This window comes from Terrapene carolina, unplaced genomic scaffold (assembly GCF_002925995.2).
Source record: "Terrapene carolina triunguis isolate 2854851 unplaced genomic scaffold, T_m_triunguis-2.0 Scaffold33715, whole genome shotgun sequence".
In the NCBI taxonomy this organism is placed as follows: domain Eukaryota; kingdom Metazoa; phylum Chordata; order Testudines; family Emydidae; genus Terrapene; species Terrapene triunguis.
In genome coordinates this window covers 2,170,021-2,186,115 of record NW_020698066.1, presented here as the reverse complement: position 1 = coordinate 2,186,115, position 16,095 = coordinate 2,170,021, and the positions used below count along the sequence as shown (strand labels likewise).

General features: G+C 41.8%; 1 protein-coding gene across 1 annotated transcript in view; it reads right to left on the bottom strand.

The window, feature by feature from the left end:
• LOC113409494 (SH3 and cysteine-rich domain-containing protein-like) overlaps positions 1-16,095 on the bottom strand; it is a 103,958-nt gene that overhangs the window by 23,351 nt on the left and 64,512 nt on the right. Inside the window, exons 3-6 of the mRNA XM_026663481.2 lie at positions 12,681-12,781; positions 9,546-9,627; positions 5,683-5,798; positions 135-216 (exon numbers count right to left, since the gene is read on the bottom strand). Coding sequence (XP_026519266.1) covers positions 135-216; positions 5,683-5,798; positions 9,546-9,627; positions 12,681-12,781 — 381 coding nt within the window. The remainder of the gene's footprint in view (positions 1-134; positions 217-5,682; positions 5,799-9,545; positions 9,628-12,680; positions 12,782-16,095) is intronic.

The following is a 16,095-nucleotide window of genomic DNA, read 5'->3' as shown; positions in this document are numbered from 1 at the left end:
AGAAAAGTCAACATTGGGCCAAATTCATCCCTCATGGATTCCACTTGTGTGGGCCAAGGTAGTGGAATAATTACACCACTCATTTAGAAGAATATTTTTGTGCATCTGAAAATACTAGATGGTACAGAACTCACCACTGTTGCTGCGTTTCCTGTTTATATCAAACATGCTTCCTGAACCATCCGCTTCCTCAGGAACTTCTGCCAGGTCTGAAGTCTATGAGGAAAGAGAGGATGAATGGTACTGAATAAGGAAGAAAGTGGATAATGAGGTGAAATAAAATCACACAAGAGCATTAAGTGAAAGCAGCAGCTTGGTGTTTTGAGTGTGGAGGGAGTCAACATGAAGAGATTTGCTGATAACATGCTATCCAATGGGGCAGTTCAAATTCTTAATGGGAAGCAGCAGGAAAGCCAAATGAATGCCAGTTCTAGTGTACAACAGGTTTCTGGGCAGCAGATGAAGTTGGGGGGTTAGGCGTTAATAAAGAATGGTTGGTATCTGTACAGAGCAGCTATTTTTTGGTGCTTGTAAATGTTTATTTGCAGTTACACTTCATAACACTCTATAACAATTCATTAACCGTTTATTAAAAGAGATATAATTTCTTAAAATTTTAGAAACACATCCTTAATATGAAGTGTGACCTTAATTTCTCCAATTTGCTATGGAAGCAAGCTCAGGAGTGTGAAAGACCTACTGAAATCAGTCACATAATCACGGCACCTAATTTCTTCGCTGGTATAATTAAAAAATTGAAAGCTAAATACCTTTGTTATGCTTATTTTATGCATTAGTTGTACTGCAGTAGTGCTTAGAGGCTCCAATCAGGATTAGTGCCCCCACGGTACTAGGTGCTGTACAAACATAGAGGACAACACAGTTCCAGGCCTCAAAAGTATATAGTCTAAGGGCCAGAGTTACTTGTGTTGAGTAGCACCTTTCTCCATGAGTAGTTACATTGGAGTAAGGAGCTGCTCCAAATAAGGTTATCAGAATCTGACCCTCTGAACCCTCAGATTCTGAGTTCACACCCTGCTCTACTTTTTAAAATATCCCTATAAACTCAGGAGTTTTCTGACGCATTTTCTAGTCTGAAAACCTATTTCCTTTTATATATTCCTAAAATTTGTTTATTTCTTGTTAACATCTTTTTAAAGTGCTTTTGAGGATTTCATCCTACCATTTAATTTCTTCATGTTACGGTGTAATTATACTGTAAACACAAGTAAATCAACTGCTTTGCAGGCCTACACTTGCATTGCGAAGAAAAGAGAAAAAATTTACTCCAGCTATGTTTAAAGGTCACCATCAGTGATGTGGCTTTCTTTAACAATTTTCTAAATCTTGTTTTCTGCTTACTCATAGGCTCATAGACTTTAAGGCCAGAAGGTACCACTGTGATCATCTAGTATGACCTACACATTGCAGGCCACAGAATCTCACTTACCCCCTCCTGTAGTAGAACCATAACCTCTGGCTGAGTTACTGAAGATCTCAAATAATGATTTAAAGACTTCAAGTTAAAGAGAATCCACCATTTACTTTAGTTCAAACCAGCAAGTGACCTATGCTCCATACTGCAGAGGAAGGCAACAAGCACGCAGAGTCTTTGCCAATCTGTCCTGGGGAAAAATTCTTCCTGACCCCAAATATGGCGATCAGTTAGACCCTGAGCATGTGAGCAAGACCCACCAGCTAGACACCTGGTAAAGAATTCTCTGTAGTGACTCAGAGCCCTCCCTATCTAGTCTCCTGTCTCCAGCCGCTGGGGCTCCTTGCTACTAGCAGTCGCAGATGGGCCACATGCCATTGTAGGCTGTCTCATCATGCCACCCCCCTCCATAAACTTATCAAGCTCAGTCATGAAGACTACTAGGTTTTTTTGCCTCCACTGCTCTCCTAGGGAGGCTGTTCCAGAACTTCATTCCTCTGATGGTTAGAAACCTTCAACTAATTTCAAGTCTAAACTTGTTGATGGTCGGTTTATATCCGTTTGTTCTTGTGTCAACATTGGCCCATAACAAATAACTCCTCCCCACTCCAAAACCAGTGGGAGTTATGAATGAAGACAATGGGGGGATTGCCCAAGTAGTGCAAGACTGGACTTTAAATACATTTCTTGGTTTTTAAAAGTTAGTAGTGTCATGAGCAATATTTCCTCATAGGATGAGGATTTGACAAATAATTTTTAGGATCATTGTCTTTTTAAAAGATGTTTCTTTAATTTCCTTTAGCAGAAATTTATAGTAAAAGTTGGGCATCCATATTTGAAAAGTCAGGCCTTAGCTTTTTTGGTCTTCAGTTTTCTAAGTTGTAACTAAGGATAAAACTGCTTACTTCTCCTACCCACAGCTCTGGATATGTCAAATCCAGTATATTTTCAGATTTTGCCAGAGGGCAAATATCAGTGCTCCTATTTTCCCAACTTCCCCCTTCCTCAAGGATATTGAGGGGCCATGGGAGTTAACAAGAAGCTGGCGGGACTCAAAATCATTTTGTCATCTTGTCTCCCCCGCCACCACCCTGCCCTCCTGTTTGTCCCATCCACCTCTTATGGCTTGTCTTTTAGACTGCAAGCAATTCTGGGCAGGAGCTGTCATTTATTATATATTTGTACTGTGCCTTGCACAATGGGGTCCCAACCTGGTTGAGGCCTTTAGGCTCTATCACAATATAAACGTTAAGTGATAATAATACTGTGTAAAGCAAGGCAAACTATGGGGAATGTCACAGGCTGAACATGGACTTCCTAGCTCCTAGGTGGAAAACAGACATCATTGAAAGAAACCCCAGATCACAGTTATTTTTCAACAGTTTGCAAAGGCCAGGTCCCTGGGTTTCCCACCAACTAGCTTCAAGACTTAACCTCCAGCAAATATAAGGCTTCATTTTGGCTCCTTCAACACCAGACTCCTGCATCGCTGTAATGATTAAAAAGTAAAAAGCCTTTGGCTCCATACCTCAGGTACAACACAGTCAAAGTGTGAGGATATCCTGCTATAACAAAATGTTTTGCTGAATATTGTGTCAGTGCCATAACAACCCCTGCAGTATGGGCCTGATCCAGAGCCCGCTGAAGTTAGTGTGAGTCTTTCCAGTGACTTCAATGAGCTTTGGATCAGGCCCTATAGGACAAAGATTCTCATTTTGAAATACAAAGCGTCACTTGGAAAGAATTGATCCATCAAACCCTGAAGGAAAACTGGTGTCATGTTTACATTACCTCAAACAATTTCCCCATATAAACATGGGCTAGAGGGTTACATTTTGAGGGAAGCAGTGAAGTGGCAGGTGCTCAGTTTGGAGCATATGCCTACCTTCCATTTATGGTCATTCAAGACACCAGGCTAAAATCACATAGAGGGACATGCAGATTCTAGATGGTATTGTGACATTGGTCTCAATAAGGTCATAAAGGGTGTATTCCTTCCTACTTTGCATCTATTACCTGCTTCACTGCAGCATAAACACAGCTGGCACATTGGGCAAACCAGGTACATCATTCACAACCTCCACTGTGATTGTAATGAAACAATGGCTCAGGGATGTGTGATGAAAGGGACGTGGGATGGAAGGACCAACAGTGAAGAAGTTTAGTTTCTGTATTTCTGTAACTGCTCACCCATTGCTGAGTCAGGATTTAACTGTGAGAAATTAGGATTTCCCATATCTGTCTCTCCATCTTATGCTTTTCTATATTATCTAAGCACAGACATGTGCTACGTTTAGTCACAATTTGACTCTCTGGGAGACTAGCTCATGACAAACTGGCATTCTATACTTTACACCCACTCCCCATCTTGTTATGATCAAAAGTCCAGGGCAAGCCAACAATGCATTTGTGTTTTCTACGCCTGAGTAATCATTCATAATTTAACATAATGCTTTATTGATTTAGCAGGTAATAATTACATTTGTAGAACTCCTGTTCCAGTATAAATTAAATAAGAGAAAGAAAGAGCTGTCATCACAAACCGTGAAAGGTGTTAAAACTGGTTTTGGATTTTAAAAAGGTGGAAAATTATTAAGTTTCTTTTAAAAGAGAAAACACTGGATGAAGGGCATGTCCTTTACTAACTCCTGTGCAGCTTTCACTTAGGAATTGTAAGTCTCTAGTTTGAATTTCTCTGTGTTTGCCTTTCTGAGTTAAATTAACATCTGTTTAAAAGGCCATCTGTACCATTTAAGGCCCTGATTCAACACAGCAATTAAGCATCTGTTAATGTCCCAATGAAATAATGGTTTAAGTGCTGTGCTGAACAGGGATGGATTGAAGCACCAGTTTAAAATTAAGCATGTGTTTGAGTGCTGTGCTGAATAGGGGCCTAAATCCTATGAGTGCTTTCTTACAGTGATGGCTTCACTCTAAGGCGGGAGTTCCCTTTTTCAAGTGCAGACAACACCTTAGAGAGATTGTCTGTTGACCACCTTCCTTCTCATTCATCATGGAGGATCACTCCGCCCACCCACATAATGTATTATTTCCAGCCATCTTTAATGAAATAAGGACCCAACCTAGCACCATGTGATCAGCCAGGGCTTAAATTCAGCTGGAGCCCTCCGGAGCAGAGCTCCAGTCAGGGGCGGCTCTAGGCACCAGCGCACCAAGCGGGTGCGGCAGTCAGGGAGCCTTCGGCGGCATGCCTGCGGGAGGTCCGCCGGTCCCGTGGCTTCGGCGTGCCTGCTGCCGAAGCCACGGGACCAGCGGACCTCCCGCAGGCATGCCGCCGAATCCACGTTACCAGCCGGACCTCCCGCAGGCATGCCGCCAAAAGCCTCCTGACTGCCGTGCTTGGGGCGGCAAAATACATAGAGCCACCCCTGGCTCCAGTGAATATTTTCAAACCCGTGGGAGCCCTGGCACCTCCCCACAGGGTAAAGCCCTGAGCCCAAGCGCCTCCCTATGGGGCTAATGCAGAATTTAAGCCCTGCAGCCAACTATTCCCAGACTACTACTACTATCTAGGTCCTGATTTTCAGAGATGCCAATCACCTGCAATTTCCACTGAATTCAGTTAGAGTTGTGGGCATTCAGCACCCCTGAAAAAACAGCCATCTGCTGCTTCAGTCATGGACTGGCCAACAAGCCGAGGAATGGAAATGAGGGGATGTAAGGTGCTACCTTAATGACCTGCATGGTCTACTCAGATCATGGATCCCAGTGCCATTGGGCTGCTACTCCCTCTCCTGTGCACATGGGCAAAGAGTGGGTGGAGGCAGAATTCAGTACCAGCCCTGCCCCTAGAACAGTGTGACTATGCACTGCTGGCTAGTCACAGCTAATTGCAAGATACCAATGCGTCTTTTAAAGTCGGTGCGGTGCCCGTGCAAGTCACTTTTCAAATTTAAACATTTTTGTTTATTTTCTGTTTTTACTTCCCCTCCTCTCCCTCCCAAATAATTCTGGCCTACGTGGTTTGTTGAATTTCAGCATTTTCAGATCAAAGTGAAACAGGAACGCTCACCTGTTCAACATCTATTTTTCCTTCTTTTTAAGGTTATTTACAAGATTTTTAAAAACTGAGTTTACAAAAAAGAGTTTATAGGCCCTGTTCTAGTCTGGAATATATTTTTTTAATAGCCTGAAATTTGGGTTTTCTGATGGAAACTGACAATTATTGTGCATGGATGTGCTGTGATCCTGCAAAAGGAAAAGGGAAGATAAAACACAAGAATTACAGAGTTCCGTTTGGGTGAATCAGATCCACTTCCAGAGCTGCCCCTCTTGGTCTTCTGTGCTAAGGAGGTTCCAAAGCGGAGGGTTTCATACACAGGGTCGACTTTGTTGCCACAGGCTGCAACAGAAGAGGCAAAACAGAGATAAACACGTGAAAGAAAGTACCCACCATTATGTCTCCTTCACTTAGAGACTTAACTGCCCATCCCGTCATTCCATTCATTCTTTGCTCCCCTTCCTATTGACTGACCTCCCCCCCGCAATTGTCTCCCATTGCAACTAAAATCACCTCATCTATGAGAAACTACATGATCTACACCCATTCCCTCTGTCCCACAGCCTCTCCCTTCTCCCACTTAGGATAAGTCTATGCTGCAATTGGGATGGCACATGTAGGCATATCCATATTAGCTTTGATTGAGCCAACTTGCTATAAGTAACAGTGTAGGCATGGTGGCATGGGTTAGCTGCTCGAATTCGTACCTGGGGTCCCAGGTGGGACTGTATTTGGGTAGCTAGCCTGTGTCACTAGGTTGACCAGACAGCAAATGTGAAAAATTGGGACGGGGGTGGGAGGTAATAGGAGCATATATAAGAAAAAGACGCCAAAATCGGGACTGGCCCTATAAAATCAGGATATTTGGGATATGTGCCACTGCCTGTACCGATGCAACTTCCCTGCTATTTTTAGCAAGCCTGCTTGAGTATGCCGATGTGTGCTGCAATTGCATCATCTATTGCTGTGCATATATCTATATATCTATATATATATATAAGACATACCCTTAGGCCATCGATCTTGCTCATAGACTCCTTTTCTCTGCTATCTTGATCCCTCCCACCCACACACTCTATGACTGGCTCTTACTTCCTTTGCAAGAGAGAGATGGGCCTTATCTCAACATCCAGCAAATTGTGGCCTTTGTTTTGAATGGAAGATATTTAAAATATATGTAAAAGGACAAAAGTCATTAGCAGTTCACGAAGGGAACTGGATCTTCTCATAAGAGCTGAGCTCTACTTTGTGTCTTTGTGGGTATTTAAGGACCTAGCTGAAGCAATCTCGGAACCATTACCAATTATCTTCACAAACTCATGGAGAATGAACTGGTTCCAGATGACTGGAGAAGGGAAAACATGCTAATTACTTTAAATGGGGAATGAAGAGGACCTGGTGAATTATAGACCAGTCAGCCTAACTTCAATACTTGGAAAGGTACTAGAACAATGATTAAATAATCAGTTGGTAAGTACCTAGAGGATAATAGGATGATAAGTAATAGCTAACATGAATTTGTCAGGAATAAATCATGCAAAACCAACCAAATTTCCTTCCCTGACAGGGTTACTGGCCTAGTGGATAAGGGGAAAGCAGTAGACATGATATAACTTAATTTTAGTAAGACCAGTGCCATATGACATTCTCATAAGCAAACTGGGGAAATGCAGTCTAGATGAATTTACTATAAGGTGGGTGCACAACTTGTTGAAATACCATGCTGAAGGAGTCATTATCAGTGCTTCGCTGTCAAACTAAGAGGGTGTATCTAATGGGATCTCATAGAGATCAGTCCTGGGTCTGGTATTATTTAGTATTTTCATTAATGGGCAATGGGGTGGCAACTATGCTTATAAAATTTGCAGATGACATCAAGCTGGGAGGGATTGCAAGTACTTTGGAGGACAGAATGATAAATCAAAAGGACCTTGATAAATTGGAGAACTGATCTGAAATCAACAAGATGAAATAAATACAAATGCGAAGTACTACACTTAGGAAGGAAAAAGCAAATGCACAACTACAAAATTGGAAATAACTGGAATAAAGGATCTCGGGGTTATAGTGGATCACAAATGGAATATGAGCCAACAACGTGATGCACGAGAAAAAGGCAAATATCATTCTTGGCTGTATTAAGAGGAGTGTTGTATGTAGGAGACTCTACTGAGCACTGGTGAGTTCTCAGCTGGAGTACTGTGTCCAATTCTGTGCACAAAACTTTAAGAAAGATGTGGAAAACTTGGAGAGAATTCAGAGGAGAGCAACAAAAATGATAAAAGGTTTAGAAAACCTGACCTATGAAGAAAGGTTAAAAAATTGGGCATGTTTAGTTTTGAGAAAATAAAACAGAGGGGGGACCTGATAACAGTCTTCAAATATGTTAAAGGTTGTTATTAAGAGGTCTGTGATCAATTGTTCTCCATGTCCACTGAAGGTAGGACAAGAAGTAATGGGATTAATCTGCAACTAGGGAGGTGTAGGTTAGATATAGGAAAAACTATCCAACTGTAAGCATTGAAACAGGTTACCATGGGAGGTTGTGGAATCCCTATCATTGGAGGTTTTTGAGAATAGGTTCGACAAACACCTGTCAAGGATGGTCTAGGTACGCTTGGTCCCACTTCAGAGCAGGGGAATGAACTATATGACCTCTTGAGGTCCCGTCAGCCCTACATAGCTATCGTTTTATAAGAACTGAGCACTTCTACCGTATCTCAAAACAGCAAAAGTTTCAGTCGAGTAAAGAGAAAAATGATGCAAGTTAATGAATATGGGACTCCAATCCTACATTGAGAACCACAGGAGAGGACCCTTGTCCCCAAGCTGAGCCCCAGTTAAGTCAATAAGGTCTGTCCACACAGTTCTCAATGTAGGATCAGGGCCTTACATTTGACTAGCACTCTTCATCCCAAAGCGCATTCAAGAACTGTGGACCTGATTTTCTATCATTAGAAATTTTAAAATCAAGACTGGATGTTTTTCTAAAATGTATGGTTTAGTTCAAAGAGGAATTATATGGGGCAAGTTCTGCAGTTTGTGTTATACAGGAGGTCAGTCTAGTTGATCACAGTTGTTCCTCTGGCTTTGGAATCTCTGAATGTACGCTGTCACTTACACTGGTGTAAATCAAGGTAAGTCAGTCGAAGACTATAAATTTACAGCAGTGTGATTGAGACCAGATTCAGGTTCTACATAACACATAGCATAACAGAAATGCAGCCTCCTCTGGGGTGAAGGGTGGTAACCAGCTAACCTACATAGCAGGGCGGTGAAAGATACTGGGATCTTTAATGTCACAGAGAGCAAGACAAACCTTGTTTTTACAGACGAGCTGCTCAGAATATTTTGAACAGAAACAGTTCTCATACTAAAAGGGTCTTTTTTTTAAAATGGAAATTTACACCCAGCCATTTAATTTAAAAAAATATTTGATGGAAACTACAGGCAAAAATATTAGCCCATTGGCTGTTCTCAGACATATTCTTTCATGTTAGTTATTTTCTTGGTTTTCAGTTTTTGCATTGCCAGTTTTGAATGGTCAACTTAATTACATGGAGGAAGTTTTTCAAAATTGAATATTTTTTGGTTCAAAATTTTCATTTTCAGAATAGGGTGTAACAGAGAGCAAAATCTGGCCCAAGTATCTGAAGAAATAATAACTAAATCAGTAACAATAAAAAGAGAACAGAAAGGAAGGTGAACAAGAGAGAATGGAAGCATAATTCATTCAAGATCCTGATCAGTGTTGAGCATAGTTCACTGTTATTTTAACATACAACTCTTGTGGTGCTTCTTCCCAAATCAGGCCTGGCTAGCAGCAATGCACAGGCTCCTCCTACTTTGAGCACAGGCATTGGTTTGATGACAGTGAGCATCTTATTTGTATTGTGCCTTTGAATCATGTAATATTGAAAATAAAAATAAACACTTTTCTTTCGGTTACAGTTTTGAAGGACTACTTCTCTGAGATGGTGGAAGAACACCTGGCCCCTCACTGGCAAAGGAGTTGAAGGGCTGCTGAGAACAAACACCACTTCTGAAAGCATAGTGCAGCCCAAGAGAGATTGAAAGATTAAAACTCACCAATAGGCATCACTTCTTTGATGCAGCCAAACTGTTCATGAATGAGTAGTGGGGAACTGTAGTAACGCCGAAACCCCTTTGGCTAGAGAGAGGAAACATGTGGCGTGTTGTAGCGTGATATGACTGATGTAGCGTCATACAGCATCAGAAATAATCTCAGCTGTTCTGCTAGACTGATTTCCCACTAAATAAAGTCTCGAGAGCAGGAACATACTCTCTGTTACAGACCAGCAATTTACCTCCTTCACTGCAGGGTGCTGAGAATAGGAGTTTATTTTTTTGCCTGCTGGAAACATCTCATTTCTGTTTCTTAATATTATCTGGAATGATGGCCTTCATTTTCAAACTCTATTTTACCTTCAACCCTTACACAAATTTAGTGTTAATAAGTTTAAATTAATTACAGCAGAAATGCTGGATCATAAAATAGAGGTTTTGCAATATTCGATGCTAAGGAAGCTATTGCCACACTATTTAAAGTTTCGGGAATTGCTGATTTTCTTGTGGCTCTCAGTTTGGGTCTTTATCCCATATTGGGGTGACCCACTTCGGAGCCTTGGGAGGTAGAGACACATACCCATAAATATGGCTTTAAGGGTGAATCATCTTTCCTTATACAAAGCCAGAGTAAATGGGCTTTGCTCAGCAGTTCTCTCCAGGAATCATCCCTACAGGATGCAACACTGCTCCATAGCCTGTACTACAGCCCATTGGTTGCAGTAGCCCTCAGGGTGGCTCAATCTTTCCTGTCCTATGCAGTGAGGAATTTTCAATCCATTAATCTGAAAAAGTGGGTTTTTTACCCACGAAAGCTTATGCCCAAATAAATCTGTTAGTCGTTAAGGTGCCACCGGACTCCTTGTTGTTTTTGTGGATACAGACTAACACAGCTACCTCTCTGATACTTGTCTCCTATGCAAGAGTATTTGGCCAGTGAATGTATATAGCGATGGATCTATTAGCAATGCCCCCATCCGGCCCTGCCCTAACGTCAAATCTCTGTGCTGCCATGCACAGAGCCTATTAGAGCACAGTCTGCAGTGCACAAAGGGAATAGTCTGCCCATGCGTGACCACTCCCTGTGGGTCCTATGCACTTAGAGGTCGAAGGAGCAGGATTTGGGCCTATGTACAAAAGATTTCAAACAAAATAATCACATAGTCCTCAGATGTTCTTTCTAGGGAAATATGGTATAACAGCCAGAGCCATGCCGCTTTTTTAGCGCAGTTCATAATGAATGAAGTACTTTGTTAACTCAGTATTTACCATATCTTGAGATAAGACATTCTCAGCCTAAGGCCAAAGGCTCAGGAATTCACTAGCCTGTAATATGGCTGGGGTGAAAGTAAGCCCCGCCCATTCTGCCCGAGGCCCCGCTCCTTCTGGGGGCCAGAGCCGGCCCCCGTACCGGTAAGTGTTGAATGTTACTTTCACCCTGAATATGGTTGTTACCATGTACATAGTTTTGATTAGTTATAGTTCATAGCTAATCAGTGCTACCTGCATTAGGCTGCTGTAACCTGTGGTACATACAGGCTCGCGTCACAACAAGAAGTGTAGAAGTCTCATGACTGGGTGACTTCATTTAACAGTGGCATTTTCCAAATTGCCAGTAAAGAAATGTTTAGGGAGGATGTGTATAGCTACAATATCCAGATGGGTAAAGTTGCAGGGAGTAAAACCTGCTGCTATTGTGCTTCCATATAAAGACACAAACGGAGAAGGAATGATGGAGTTGACAGTTGTGATGCCTGTGGGGAACAAATGCTAGTGATTTACAGCCTTACTTTCCCAACTACAGGCCAAATTCTGAGTGCCCATAGGCCTGTAAAACTCCTGACTTAAATGGAATTGTGCCTGCTTCTGACAGTTCTGAATGTGGCCTTTTTTCTTTTGCTCCTGTATAAAAACTAAACCACCATCAACACAGCTTTAACTGGCAATGTGTATAATGACACAGTACCCTCTCCTGAAGTCTGAAACAATTAATATGAACTAAATATTTATCTTACACCAGACCAGCAATTAAATTCTTTAATACCCATCTATTCTTAAGAGCTCAGCTTTCTGCACCAGAAAGACCCAGGCTGCGACTACAATTCTGGTTAAAACACATTCTGTTTTACCTCATGTGTAACTTCCATTCATACTAATAGGAACTACTGTACAAACACATGGAGAGAGCAGGCCCTGCAAGACTATGGGTGGATTTCCTAGCCCCTTTCAAATCAATGACGAAACTTAGATTGACTTCAGAAGGGCTGGGCTTCAACCTATTTGTTCCTAACTTGTGTCTGATGTAAAGCTTTGATTTCCCTCTTTATCCTTCAAAACTAATGTGTGTGAAATATTTGCAACAAAACTCAAAATGTCTGAAATGCGAACATTTGTCCATTGAGTTGCAAATTCATAATTGGCCGAATTATACCGGGCCTTCTTGTTTTCACTAAGAAAGCATGAAACACAGGAACATAAGAACATTGTAACTGCCAGACTGGATCAGACCCAGGATCCAGCTAGTCCAGTATTCCCTGTCTCCAACAGTGGCTAGTCGAAGATGCTTCAGAGGAAGGGGCAAGATCCCTGCATAAGCATATGTGGGGTAATCCACCCCCGTTAGTAGGTCTTATCCTGATCTCTAATAGTCAGTGTTTAGCTTAAGCTCTGAAGCATGATATTTACTATCCTTGTAAAGTGTTGGGGTTTTTGCAGCTAAATTATTGTTTTCACAAAATTCTGAGGGCAGAAACCAGTCAAATGAAATTCACAGGATATTTATCAACAGATTTTCAACTGCTTAAACCAGCCCTAATTTTAACAGTTTTATTAATTCTATGCAGAGATCCGTACTATATAGCATATTCAATTAAAAAATAACTAATATTTAGATTAATTTGACCCATGTGTAACCATATACCCACATCCCTGCAACAGTACAGAAACTGTATGTGTTTCCTCAGCTCTCGAATCATAATTGCCACAGTCTAAATGAAAGGAACTTGATTCCAGATTAGCTAACACACCAATCGGCTACATTCCGGAGGTAACCGCTAACAGGGCAGAGTTTAGAGAGCTAATGGAGCAAATGCGAGCTGTGTAGCATTCTGTTCAATTTGTACCGAGCAGCTTGCTTACCAGTTTGCCCATGCAACGCTGTTGTCCAATACCGTCTATGCACTTGTGGTGGATGCTCATCTTACAAGCCTTACAACGCAGTCCATGTTTAGCATTTGTCCCTGTCAAATGCACAGAGATAATTTAGTTAAACAAAATCAATACTTTCCATGCATTTAACAAGTGACCTAAATGCATCACAGAGAAGGTCAGTTTCAGTTTTGTAGGTATTGGTAATAGCCTTTTTCCCATTCTTATTTGTGTACAAACTCCCTTTGGCTTTTCTGGGTTTCTCCTGTTTAGGATAGTCTCTCTCAGGCTTCTCCCTGTTTTCCAGGATAATACTTGGTTATAAATTGGATTATTCTTTGGTTTACCCTGATTCCTGTCCATGACCTCATAACCCCATAAATGCTATCACACTGGCCAAATCCAGGAACCTAGTGCCCAGACCAGTGAGGGACTCTAAGCCCCAGGCTATGGGAGCCGCTCCACAGAGGCTGCTTTAGTCTAGTGGCTGAAGTTAGGCTTTGTGTCCCAAATGTGCCTCCAAAGAAGTGATGGGTGGTTGTTTGAAGATCTAAAAAAGATGGATCCTATGGCCTGTCCTGGTCAGAGTCCAGGGCACCCAACAGGCCCCCACCTGCCTCTGCACGCGGAAGCAAGAAGCTACCTCCCCGTGTCTTTGTGCAGTTGCTGGGTACATCTGTTGTCACTAGTCTCCTGATGCATGCAGAGATTTTTCTCTCCATGTGTTTTCTGAGGTGCAAGACTCCCCAAGGGGATGGGGAGGTGATGAGCCCATGGCCCCGGCCCTCCTGTGCACTGGGGCAACAGTGCTTGTTGGACATACTGTGGGGAGTATGCAGCACCCCTGAAGGAGCAGAGCAGCAGGCACACTTCACTTGCATGCAGGGGAACTCCAGGAGGGAAATTTTGCCTTCCTGGCACAATGCTGGGTTCAGCTCTGCACGACCTGCAACATGGAGCAGCGCCTTATGACACAACTGAGCCCACTGACTGCAGGGCAGGAAACATCCCTCTTGTTTATGTATCCACCCACATCCAGAAACCGTACTTAAGAATTTAATGTGAATCAACAGTTTAATTTTTAGGAAAATATAGAAGAGCTGCAAAAATTTGCTCTGGGCTGAAACTTTGTTTTTCTGGGCCCATACAGATATTTCTTTTTTTAATGGAATGAATACATTGAACTCCTGTTCATTGTTATCTACTCCGATAAACAGACTGTTGTGTGCAAGAGTTGGATTCATTTGCAGCCCGAGCACAGCAGAAAAGCTCTGAGATCTTCACATAGTGCGGGAGATATTAGAGCCTAACGGAGGGGAAGAACCGCATAAAGCCGTTAACAGAGAAAACCGATCGCTATTTGGATTGAATTTTCAAAAAGACATAAGGGAACTGAGTTGCTAACTTACAAGTCAATGGAAGTTGGTTACCTAACTCCCTTAGGCGCATTTGAAATGCCCACTCCCTAAATGGAACATACATTCACAAGAGGGCACATTTCTGCCAGGGAAGCATAGATCCAGAAACAACAGAATGATTTAGAAGGCGTTTCTATGAGCTAGCAGGTCCCTGTGCTTTGAAAAGAGTAAAGAGGACTGAACATCTTGAAGAGAAATTTGTCATGGGCATCTTAGATAGGCAACTTTTCCATAAACTGCAGTTAGGTCTTCAACCTCACACTTATAAGAGTAGTGAGATGAGCTATAGGACAGTCTGATCAGGCTGGTAAAGATTAAAATCCACGATCACAAAGCCTTTCAAAATGTTATGATTTGTCATTATTATCTGCCGAGCTTAGTACAGTTATTCGGTGGGTGAGGGTTACTGCATTTCTCAAACGTTTCTGCATTTGAAAGTACGCATGGGGAGATTGGTTATTTGGCTAGCTAACCTGGCGAACAAGCTGCTGTAATAAAAACCTGAGTGATCGTGATTTCCATTGGCTAGACAACTTAACCTAATGAGGTACTGCTGCTGAAGGAAGTACGGCTGGAAAGGATGTCATTAAGAAGATGACAAAATATTAGCCTCCCCCAGATGTTACTTTCAGTGTCAGTCCTTTCTGAAGTGTCAGATGTCAAGATGGTGATCCTATTGGGATCCAGGAAGTGGGCGGGTGGAGCCTGCCCACTGCTAAAGGACTTCCCCCCAGCCTAAGGGGAGGATCCACTGGGCCTGGAAACCAAATGATTCTGGGGGACAACTAATAAAATAACAGGAACAGGAGTGCGGTCAAAGGGCTAAACGAAGGGAACCTGACTGGTATGATGGTGATGGTGGGTACCAGATATAACCACAGGCAGCACTGGGAATTTTATGGAGCGTGCAAGCGATCAGATGGGCCAGCCATTTCAATACTGGTCACGTCTTAATGTTATGGATCAAATTCTTCCCTGGATCACATACTGTATCTCCACTGGAATTGAATAAGGCTGAAGTGAATAGGACTGCACAGGGCGTGGGTCAGGATAGAACTAGGTCCAATGTAATGTCTGACAGGGAGAGCATTTTCTGGTATTTGGAGACTGACTAGAGAAGCTGAGGGCTGCAGTTAATCCAGGTGGTTATAAACTGCTAGGTAATGCCCAATCCTGAGATCGTTATTTTTATTAACATCATATAGGAAAAAATCCTTTTTCCTGTGTCGTAGTTTTTTGAGTACGGTTTGTGTGACTATGGATTTTTTTTAAATTTACACATTGGGCCAATTTCAATCACACATGTACAAACCAATTTTGACTTCCAGCTTGTTTTACTGAGAACAGAATGTTGACTCACCTTTTCTAGAAGTGAATGACTGGCGTAATCAATACAAAAACAGGACTTTGTCCTCACTATTCTATTAGATTTATTGGGTGGAATAAAAATTTCAAAATGACAAGCTATTGCACTTGCAAGGAATAACTACCATGCATATTTGATACAGTGTCTACACTGGGTCTGATTTTCCTTTCACTTACATTGTATAAAACCAGAATATCTTTACTTGTGCCTGATTTTCACCAACGTGACAGGAGAATCAGCCCCCTTGCCTTTATTTTTCATTTGGGTTGCTTTGCTAGTCCAGTCATTTTAATATTCATGTTTATTTGAATGTTGGTATTTTAAATGTTTTTCTGATGATAAAAGCCTCGTAATAAAATATCAGATCTTAGACATCTATTGCTCTTATATATAATTATAAACCTAAAAGATGTGCTAAATACATGCACTGTATCTACATACACTCTTTTCAAAACCAGAAGCATTTTCTCTTCAGGAATACACATCTGTGCACATTGCCTGCAATCAACTCAACAGAACAAATTATAGAAGGGCAAGCACTTTATATTTTTATTAGTGAGTGTCATTTTTCACTGATAGGTATGTAGGTAACAGCTTGAAAGAGAGGAAAGTTATTTCAGGT